Source organism: Rhipicephalus microplus, chromosome X, assembly GCF_043290135.1.
Source record: "Rhipicephalus microplus isolate Deutch F79 chromosome X, USDA_Rmic, whole genome shotgun sequence".
NCBI lineage: Eukaryota > Metazoa > Arthropoda > Arachnida > Ixodida > Ixodidae > Rhipicephalus > Rhipicephalus microplus.
The window spans coordinates 43,393,208-43,404,570 of NC_134710.1; the positions used below are offsets into that span (position 1 = coordinate 43,393,208).

The 11,363-nt window shown below is 41.9% G+C and overlaps 1 protein-coding gene across 2 annotated transcripts in view; it reads left to right on the forward strand.

The window, feature by feature from the left end:
• LOC119175875 (condensin complex subunit 2) overlaps positions 1 to 10,248 on the forward strand; it is a 93,997-nt gene extending 83,749 nt beyond the window's left edge. For both annotated transcript variants that reach the window (XM_075876344.1, XM_075876343.1), the window contains 2 exons: positions 3,735 to 3,899; positions 9,941 to 10,248. In XM_075876344.1, coding sequence (XP_075732459.1) covers positions 3,735 to 3,899; positions 9,941 to 10,000 — 225 coding nt within the window. In that variant the 3' untranslated portion in view covers positions 10,001 to 10,248. The remainder of the gene's footprint in view (positions 1 to 3,734; positions 3,900 to 9,940) is intronic.
• The last annotated feature ends 1,115 nt before the right edge of the window (positions 10,249 to 11,363 follow it).

Genomic DNA, 11,363 nt, shown 5'->3' on the forward strand with positions numbered 1-11,363 from the left:
GGGCCCGGTCTAGTTGAATATTTTCTTGCGTATTTTAAAGTCCTGCAGCAACGCCCGCGCAAAAAATTGCAGCAACGTCGACAATAATGTTGACCAAGTTTTCCCGAACTTGAAAACCACTTCAGCTTTCCTTCAAGTGGAAATAGGCAGGGAGAAAAAGGACTTTTGAACCAGCCAGCATCATTTTGCCATGCATACACATCAGCATCTGAAGATTTTCGACAGTTCAGTCATCTCTTTTTACTTTGAATTATGTCTGTACTTGGCCTTTGTACCAAGAGAAACTACAGATCGTGTGAATACATGAAAGAGGCCCTGCTACACTTTTCAGAGCAGCTGTGGAATGAATTCAGTGAAGGAGCTTATTGCCTCACGAATTCACTGCCTCAAGAAATTTTAGAATCCTTCCAGTAGAAGCGGAGTTAAAGATTTGTCGCATGCTGCAATTGCTTTCTCTCTTTTTTCATCCCAACAAAAGCACTGGAAGCTTAGCAGGGAGGTGTGGAACGAGGGAAGAAGATACATCACACGTGCCTCTTGACCTTGAGCTCTTCTCTAATTTTTGCTTTGAAGGCTTGGCTTTTCAGGGCGATCGCGCACACACGTAGACAGGGTGTGGCCTTTTGCGGTGGCTCTAGTAACTCCTGAGTATGCCATGCTCAAATCAGCCATTGGATTATACTTCGGTGTGTGATGCAATGATTTTTGAGCTTATAGCATCATTTGTCGAGTGAAGAGAATGCACTTTTTAGCTGATTTTGGAATATATTGTGAATTCCAGCCGCGTGCTGCGCTACAATATATGCCAATTGGTAGTTGAGGCTACCAAGAGTATGTGAGCCAGAGTTTTCTGACCATGCTGCAAAAGTGTTGCAAAACCTGTAGGCTTTAAATGGCAGTAGGAATGGTAAATCTAGTTGGAATGTTCAATTTTTTTCCATTTTTTTTCTGCAGTCCTGAGAGCACCTTTACATAATGGTGGAATATTACATGAAAATAAGCAGTGGAAGTTAAAAACAAGTTCACTAGTGTGCTGTCATCAAAGATCAAAGACTATTATGAGAGTATTTGGCTTTAGAAAAATCTGCAGCTTCCCCTTGGTGCATCACCCCCATATTTGTATCATCATATCGAGGACAGATCGAGGATCGAAATAGCCGTTGCTCCAATGAAAAATAAAACCAGCTTCCTTTCGAGTTTCCTTTTTTTTTAACCTTGAGCTTCATTTTCTTCGAGCTCCAATTTCGAGCTAAGCTGTCGATACTTGTCTGCACCTCATATATATTTTTATATTGGCTTTTTGTAAAAGTGGATGGTAAAACAATGTGCATAGTACTCACAAATTTAAATGCAACAAATTTTTAGCATAACGACTGATATTTGCAGTTGCTCTAAATGACCACATCATGTGACGAATCTAGTTTTCAAAGATTACGTTGGCGCTGGTCTACACATGCGAGTCAAAATTTCGCCGAATGACCAGAAGTGAAGATGGTGCAAAAGGAAATATGCACACTCATCATCTGCCTGATTACGCTTACTGTAGGAAGGACAAAGGACTCTCTCAAGTTCTGCCAATCAACCCGGTCCTGTGTTTTTTGCTGCCATGTTATGCCTTAAAACTTCTTAAGCTCATCTGCCTACCTTACTTTGCTCCCCCTCATGCATTCGTCTTCTCTGGGAATCCAATCGGCTACCCTTAATGACCAGTGGTTATGCTGTCTACGCGCTTCGGGCCTGGCCCATGTCCATTTCTTCTTGATATCCTTAACCGTCATTTGTTCTCTGACCCACTCTGCTCTCTTCCTGTCTCTTAAGGTTACACCTATCATTTTCCTTTTTCATTGGTCGCTGCATCATCCTCTATTCAAGCTGAACCCTCTTTGTTAGCTTCTAGGTTTTTGCTTTGTAGGTAAGTACCGGCAAGATGCAGCTTTTATATACCTTCCTCTTGGGGGTTAGTGGCAGATTACCATTCATTATTTGAGAATGCTTACCGTATGTCATCCACCACATTCTTATTCTTCTAGTTATTTCACTTTCATAGTGCAGCTCCACGGTTACTAGCTGTCCTAAGTAGGCATATTCCTTTACAACTTTTAGTGTTTCACCACTTGTTGTAAAGCGCTGTTCTCTCCTTATGTTTGTTACTTGACCCGAAATTGTTCTGTTTTAATCTGGGTATAGTACATAATTAAAAAAAATCCAGCAGTTTCACGGCATAGAATGGGACCTTATGCGACAATCAAATCTTGGTGAATTTGTGTCGAAATCGTTAGTTTTGGTGTGACGGCAGGAGCTCGGGAAGTGTTGAAACTCAAAAACAACAGATAGTTCAAAACCAGTTTCAGTTAAGATACCGGCACCATCTATCACATCTGCGTGCCGATCTCGATAAATAAAAATAGTTTTCATTGCCACGTCCTCCCTTAAAGGTGTATTGTGGACATCATTCACGGGCTCAGAGTTAGTCTGCAGTCACAGTAGAAAACTCATCATCTCAAATGAATGTTTTAGCAATCTTTGTTAACTTGTGGCACCATTGTACTGCCATCACTGAAAGCCTTCTTGTAAGTCGCAACAACTTGTCATGTATCCCCGACTCATCGGAGCACCTAGGGGTCCTCTCATTCAGAGGCTGTGCACTAGACAAACCACATGACTGAACTTGGAATGCCATGCTGCACCTACCCAAACTCCCCGCCTGTGTTTTAAAGCACTAATCTGCTCAAGAACAGCTCTCCCAGTGCATCATATGCGCATGCCAGTGGAAGAAAAAAAAAAAAAGCAAAACTATGATCAATAAAGTGTGAAAAACAATAAATGCACATTTCTTGATATTTATTTAATACTAGGTTGTGTGACTATAATTCATGTGCTTGAAATTGCAGGTATTAAAGCCCCTAAACCACCCACAAGTTGAAATTTAGGTGTGTTGTAGTTGCGCACGGTTCTGCAGTGGACTCATAGCTGTGAGGAAATTTCAAAACAGTGCCGTACTAGTGGAGTTACAAGTGTTTCATGATCAAAACGTGGCAATTGCTAGTTTCACCTTTTTCTTTACTACCCTCCGTGAATTGGCTGGTCTTTGCTTCCAAAGCCGCTTTTCTCTCCTTGCCCAGTACCACTCCCAGTCTCTTCTAACATGCATACATCATTGGCAAGGCACTCTTTCGGTTATTGCAAATTCAACGCTGCGCTCCTCTGCTACCTGCTGCTGATCTGTGCTGGCCCATAATCGTACCAATCCTGCTCGTATAGACTCTGTATTGGTGCACTAATGATTTGGCTTTTGCTCTATGGGCCACAATTTCCGATTTGCAAGGGCGCAAATGCGTGCAACACAGTGAGTAGCGAGGAGTATGGGCAGTTGCTCGCAAGTCGATCAGAGGTCGAAGGTTTTTGTTCGAGCAATGGCAGCATCGATTGCCAACATCATCACAGATGCGACAAGTCGGTGTCGCGAACGTCACTGGGGAAGTCGGAATGGCCAGATAGAAGGCATTTCGCCTAGCAATTTGTGGGGCGCCTGTGGCTTCTAGTGTGATGTCATTGATCATGACGGTATTCTGCATGCCATGTGCGTGTTTACTTGAAATGTCTTTAAAAAAATATCGGGTGTGGTTTGGGGCCCTTTAATGCAGGACTGTAAAGTTGTTCTTTAGAACAAAAAATTTTGGGTATACATTATAGTTCTGTGTTTTCTTGTGTGCTAAATAATCGTTTACTTTCAGGAGAATGACCCAAGTTCTGCAAATGTGCCCGACAAGGGAGCCATTACTAAGTACACCTTTCGAAAATTGTATGACAATGTTGGACCCCAACTGAATCGCATCAACCGGGCTAGCATTAATGTTCCTGTGGCTTTTGTAGCACTGCTACACTTGGCAGCCGAAAAGGTAAAGATTGCTTATGTTGTGTTTGGTTTAAAGTTGTGGAGACTGTTTTGCATGAGGACTATTCTACGTGGGGTCAGGAAAGAATATGACCCTCCGACATGATGCAGAAGACGCACACAAGGCAAGTCATCAACAGATGTGGATTTATCATCAACCCAGGCACAATTAGATATGTGTGCCTATGGCGCTATTGGTGGTTCCACCAAGCGCCTGAATGAGACGTTACTAAGACATCACATAGGCGAATAGGGTCGGGCCTGCGAGTATCCCCTCACTGGTTCCGAGTGGTAGCCATAGGAAAGTTGAGATGAACGTCGCGGTTGGTCATTTAGGAAGGATGCAGCAATGCAATATTTTCTAGTGCAGTCGTTTTGATGCGGGAAGCGAGAAGCTAAAAAATCATGAGCTGTGCTGGCAAAAAAAAAAAATAAAAACCAGCTATGGCCCTGGCTGCCTCACTGCCCATTCGCAACGGTTTGCGATGACTGAGCTGCTCGGGGCTGGCACAACACGCTAGCTGGGATATGAGGCACAGAAGGAGAGGCTCTTTCAATCCCATAGAGTGTAGTATCTTACTGAGGACCAAAGCCATTTTGCATGTCAAATTAAGGAAGTATTGCTTCCAAGCACTTGTATTGAAAAATTAACCGCATTTCAGCTGGAGCAGTACTAATGCTGTCAAGACTTTTTTATTTCAGTCTATGTTTAAGGGGGCAAGTGGTCATTAAACCTAAAATGTCATATTATTTCAGCTAGAATTATGCAAAAACTTTTATGAACATGAATTTAATGTGCTTCTATTAAAAATATTACCTACTCCTTTTTATGTAGTGTAATGGAAGTAATTTTAAAATGGTAATGTAAACATTATTTAATGATGTTTATTAAACTGGTTGAACAGATATCACTGTATTGAATGCCATTGGATTCTCTAGATGCCAAGGAGTGAAACGAGTGTGGTTTTATAATTCTTGCTTTCCAAAACAAAAGTTAAAGGGGTCGTGAACATTTTTCCAAAATTTTCAGCTACGTGTATATTTAGAATACTGGCTGTCCATTCATGACTAAACCTCGACTCATTTCATCATCAGGGTGCATTTAACAGCTATGAAAGCACCATTTCAATTCCTCACTCACGTTCCTCACAACTGTACAGCTGCCGCCACTGTAAGTGAGCCAATAAAAAGTCTGTCATCGACAAAACATGGCGACGAAGAGATGTTTGCCGAGCCGTAGTTTACTGAGGTTCGTAGCATCATACCATCATGCACATTGTTTTCACTATGATAAGTTGTGTGGCACTGTCTGAGGATATGCACGGTAGAAATAGCGAGCACCAAGCCACCCAAAACACGCCATAAGATGCAACCTAGGGCAAGCTTTAAGGATAACACTGGGATGCTGCACCGAGCGAGTGAAGGTAACATGTGACAGAACCCAGATGTACATGAATGCGGAACCAAGTATATAACTTGCTGTATTTCAATCCTATAGACAATGTGCACTGAGCTGGCGGCACTGTTGAGCAGGAGGGAACGAAATAAGTTGACGTGCCCTGTGGAGCAGCTTCCGATTAGCAGAGTCGCGTCAGGTAATTAGTGGTGTCTCGCAATGTAGTGTATAAATTGCTTTTGTTAACTGTGCCAATAAGTACAAGAACTATGCACTGGGGACAATGTTTTATTATTTTTCGTCGTGAGTGTTCTTCAGGCTGGAACACTGGATTGGTGTATGCCGCGTGAAGCAAGCGACCTCGAGGGTCGCTTATGAAGTACGTGCTGTAGGTAACCGTTCACTGTGAATTACCCTCCATGCAAGTTAACTGATACTTTTACCATCCTGAAAGAACCAAGGGACAGCTGGCAAAGTGATCTCGAGTTTCGTAGTGGACTAATCGTTGGCGGAAAGCAAATACCGTATTTACTCGCGTAATGAACCCACCCTCCAACTCGCTCCTCAGAAAAAGAGAAAAAATTTAAATGTATCTTTTCGGTTTCTTTCGGTATGATAACCAGCGCTGTTGACGATCGAAACAACTAATAACCAAATCATTATATCACAAAATAATGACGCAGTAAGTGTCAAAATATAGTTTAACAACCATGCCAAACAGTTGTGAACAGCGCGAGCTTGGAAATCAACCAAACTTTAAAAGTCGCACCTTTTGCAGAAGAGTGCCATTTGTTCAATGCAGGAGAAACCTCTTTGCTTATACTGCCACGCAAGCACAGCAGCAAAAAAAAAAAACAAAAAAACAAAGGGCACGGCCTCTGCGATGGTGGGCGTAGAAACGCGCCACCATAGAGTGCCCGCCACGCGCCGTCATCTCGGAGGCCATGCAACGTGCAACCGCGCTGATGGCCTGTTGTGCTCCCGCAACGTTTGTGGGGCGCCATCCAACGCTGCGTTTTTGTTGTCGGGTTTGTCGTGGTAAACCTAGGTGGACAACTAATGCACAGGGCGCATTTAGCTGGTGCGCTATCTACACGGCTGGTTTTAAACATAAAATTGGTAGAGCATATGCTGGAGCACGGGAACAGACCGGCCAGACGACAAGACCCGTGCATGTTTGTTGCGATAGAAAACAAGAGCTTGGGGATGCAAAAATGATTTGCCGTGCATTTCGCGGACCAAGATAAGCAACACCACCATGTGAAATTTCGGCTGTTTTAACTCCCGTGACTTTTTTAAAAGGTGGGTTCATTCCACGAGTAAACACGGTAATCGGCAGATCCAGCAAATCTCCCTCATGCATGCGCTTATGCTTGTGCGCGCGCTTATCCATCGGTGGGGAGAATCGCGCGCCTTCGACTTGGACCGGTACGATTGCGTTTAGTTGCCGGGCGCACAAAGACCACTTCGCTCGCTGTACAGGCGTCGTTTGTGAAAAGAGTGCAGTTTTCTAACACAGCGAATTAACAACTAGGGTACTTGTTAGTTTGCACTCACATCTGTACCTGCTATTACGTTTTGTACCTCGGTTTTGTATAAACAGCGCGTTTAGTGTCTAACACACGGGGGATGTTATGCACTTTCCAGGCTAGGGATAGGCAGACTCATTTGATCTCTGCTTCAGCAGTGCTCGCGCGCTTTTACCGGCTCGTGAAAGCTACGATGCGCGGGGGCATGTTATCAATTTGGACTAGTTTGGGAACATGGTGGCGACGCAAAAATCCGCCGAGAGTGTTCATATAATTGCCATCGCAATAATAACTGTTTTTTACTGTAAAATAAGTGTTTTGGGTTAGCTCTGCCTTCGGTCGCCTTTTCGTTTGATTTGCGCGTTTATTTTCTGAATTTTCGTACCAAACCTGCATTTAACAAAGTCCTCTTTATGACAAATGTTTCTGGTAATTGATCAATTTTGTTATATCCAGGTTTAACTGATTACAACTCCTCTTCAACTTCGTTATTACAAGGTTTGACTGTATATATATGCCAAAGTGCTCCATTAGTAAGGTTACCTACTCCAAAACTAAATTTTTACTGCTGTAAAATGCTTCTAATAGCAAGATTACCTGCTCTAAAATGCTCCAGAACTAAAATTTTACTGCTCCGAAACTCAAATTTCAGTGCTCCAATATGCTCCTAATCACAACATCACTTGCTCCAAAATGCTTCAAAACTAAAATTTTACTGCTCCAAAGTGCTCCAAAACAAAAATTTGGCTGCTCCAAAAATTGCTTCAAATTGCCAGTCCCCAGTGGGATCACTGTTTTTGTGTCGAACTGTGCGCATGAAAACTGCAATAGCAAAATTTTCTCTTTCTGGAAAATGTGCACTAGGGCGGCCACTGTGCTGCTTCTTTTTGCACACAGCCGAAACAATTTTTCACGCCTCTTTATAGTTTAAGCGAGAAACGGACTTCAACTGCATATTGCACGCAAACATTAGGCTGTCTGCTCGCGTATTTCATAATGGGTGTTGGTTTTCTGACCAGATTCTGCCTTGGCGCACCTTCATTTAAATTTCGGCTCTTCCCTGTCATGTGTCATCCCTTTGATCTACTCTTGGCATGCGCGGGCCACTATCAGTTTCGATTCTGCCCGTCAAGTTCAGTGACGAACATCTCAAACTAAGTGAAACTTGAGTGATTTCTAAAAAATAAGTATGCCATAAATGGGCACTCTCTGCAACCTTTAATCCCTGAAATACTTTGGACGAACAGAGCTTTGCCTGCCCACTCTGTCACCAAACTGCTTTGGACGAGTAGAACTTGTCCTAGCTGAATGGGTACTACCCTCTAGCATTTAGGCGGAGAAGCGCGCACTTATGGCTTACATTGCGTGTCAGCCACTAGAATACAGCATTTTCTCGAGGATTTGTTTTTTGCCTGCGGCAGGAGTGTGGGTTTTGTATGGAAAGACAACATGCAGTGGTGGCGACCCCGTCATAGCCGACTTGTCAACGCGAAAAAAATGCTATTTCATTTTCGCCATTTTCTTTGAGTGATGATTCGAGTACAGATATTTATCATCTGCCTACAAGTGAAGACAGTGATGAAGGTGAATTGAGTAGCTGCTCCAGTGATCATAGAGACAGCTCGGACGTGAACATGAAGCTGCCTCGCGTTACTGCGCGTTTTCGAATTTTCCGCGCAGCCCCGATGCTCCCCTAGTGGAATACACCAAGGGTGCTTAGCCTACAGAAGTGAAGAAAGATGTGGCATAATAACTGTTTGGTTTAATAAGTTTTTAAATTTTATTAGCAGCAGGTGGCTGGTTTCCTGTGTATTGTTCAAAAATGAACTTTATTCCGTTGATTTGACTAAGTATGAGGTGAAAATATTTTTTCAACATCAACTAGCTACTTTTTAGTACAATCAGATTCGATTCCAGCAATGAAAAATAGGCACTCTTTGATAGAAATTTTTTAAAAATTGAGTATTTAAGAGGTTAATATAAACATTTGTCCTCAAGTCAATAACTATAGTTAATTATTGAATTTTTGTTAATTGGTCACCTCAGTGTCATGTTAACTAGGGCAAAGTATTTTCATCTCAGCAAACAGTTCATGTGTGAAAATCACAGCAGCTTTACTGCCGTTGCATTTTATAAAAAAAACTATTGGTTAAAAAAAAAACCCCAAATATGCAGGCAGACTTGACTGTTCCATGTCTTAATGGCTTGTATAAAAAAGGAAAGTTTGAAACTTACTTTTGTATCAGTATACCTGAAGTGAGTGTGGGTGCTTACGATGCCAGGGCCTAGTTTATGGGTAAAATAAGTATTTTGTGCTATCAATATAAAGCTTCTTGTGAAACAATTTAAAACTTAGTATGGCAAGCGTGCTTGCACGGTTATGTGGATTCGGTGTTCCTGCTTCGTGTATTGATTCGGAGGGGGAGTCAAATGTGCGGTATGTACTAAAAATAAACCTGACTGCTCTCCTCTACATGTTTTCCAGTTTATCAAGTTATTTGTCGATGGGAACAAGACGTTGGTACTCAAGTACTGGTCTGACAAGTATTATAGGCAACTAGCTTTGTTGTATACAGTGCTACATAGAGGTGCCTTTTCAGAAAGAATAGCCTTTTTATTGCAGATGATGTCAAGTGATTTATGTGTGCCTCACGTCCCAGGTCATTTGATATTAGTCCAAGATACCCGTGTTCTTTGCCTGGAGTTGAGTGTCTCAGATAGTGTAGAAAAATTCTTTCTGGTTATCCTAAATAAACTTGACTTACCTGTAATTAATGTCATCTGCCACTTCATACACCAGTTAGCTACTGATTTTAGATTGTTTTCTAGGCTTAGGGGGCCATTAGGACAGTTGATTTATCCTTGCTGGTAAAGTTATTGGGTTCAAGCAGCCTCCATTTAAATTTGGGGCACTGAGCTAATGCGAAACTTCTTACTGATAGTGCTACACATCTTCTGTTTGTCCATCATTTGGGGCTTGCCAAGAATCTTGATATTGTAGAAGAGTATTCTACTATTATAGGTGTAATTATTTTCACCCTGTAGCATGCCATCAGCTTACATTTGTGTGGGTGAAAATTTATTGCAAATAGTCTTTTTCATCAATGCTTTTCTTTACAGGAGTTCTTTGTGGAATCAGTCAAGGGCTTGAAAGACTTGAAAATCAAGTTGAAAATATAAAAGCTGCATACTACCTTTTATTGGACAATCTGATGCTGAGAACGTCCCCTGCTTATGCGAGGACCCCATGAATGGCGGTTACTTTATTGACGACCCTGCATGCCAAATATACAGGTTGCTGCAGGGACTGGTATTTTAACAAATATTGTTTAATCACATAACCTTGTATGTTTAACATTTTCATATGCTATGGAACAAGCATTTCATACTTTTGTTTTGTTTTAATAAAGAAAATTGCTTTAATGTTACTCTCTTGTGTCTCTTACATCATCCTGATAAAGTCCGTGTGAGTCGCATCAAACTGTGCCAGAGTCTCGGATTTAATGGAATCCATGGCTTGCTACTCTGGCATGTCAAAAGATGTGTAGCAAGATCTTGGTACCACCGTAGAGTCGCAGCCATGGGCTATTGCATGCATTTAAACTCTGTGCTAACGCAGCTTCTGTCGTACAAGTCGGCTCAGGGACAAAACTTGCTCTCCGCAGAGGCTTGCGACTATACTGTACTATAATTATTCTACATCATTATACTCGTGACATCAAAGAAAGTCTGTAGTGGTCTCCGAAAGCAAGCTTCAACGCCGCCAAGAAAGTTTTGATTACAACTCCAATGCTCACTTACTACGACCCCTATACTTGTCACACTGCGTCAACGGAGGCATCGTCATACAGTTTTGGAGCAGTTTTTTTTTTAAGAGACAGCTGGTCGGAGACTCTCAGTTGCCTATTCCTCAAGATCCCTCTTTGACATGGAGACGCGATATGCGGGAATAAAGAAAGAGGCACTGGCACTAACAAGGGCTTGTGAGCATTTCTGCTTCTATCTGCTTGGTCTGCAGTTTCATGTGGAAACTGATCACAAGCCACTAGTTACTGGGGACAGCAACTTATTTATTGAATTCGGAAGAAAATTTATTTCCCAAAAGGGGAAAGTGGTTGAAGTGGCAGCAGCATGCCTTAATGCTAACTATTTACAAATACTGCTGTTTCAGTTTTCGAAACATAGCAGCTGTAAATACTATGAATGTTCTGCACCATTAAAATATACAGTTTAACAATATGAATGTTCACACAGTTCTTTTTTTTTAATTGCTCAGAACTGAGTCTGTGCAGGCACCCATCAAGCTCATTCCAAAAATTCACATTCTTCAGAAAAGCAAACAACAAACAAAAGAAAACGAGAACAATTCTTAATTGATCTAACGGCCACAATATTTAGAGGATCAAATCACTGGGTGCAATGAATATGTGAGCTATGGATATGCAATGGATATGCAATGGATAGAAGATGCAATGGACATGTGTACTAGAACACTTGACCTAGTCTGAACTATCATATTTATGCAGAAGGATGACACGATCGC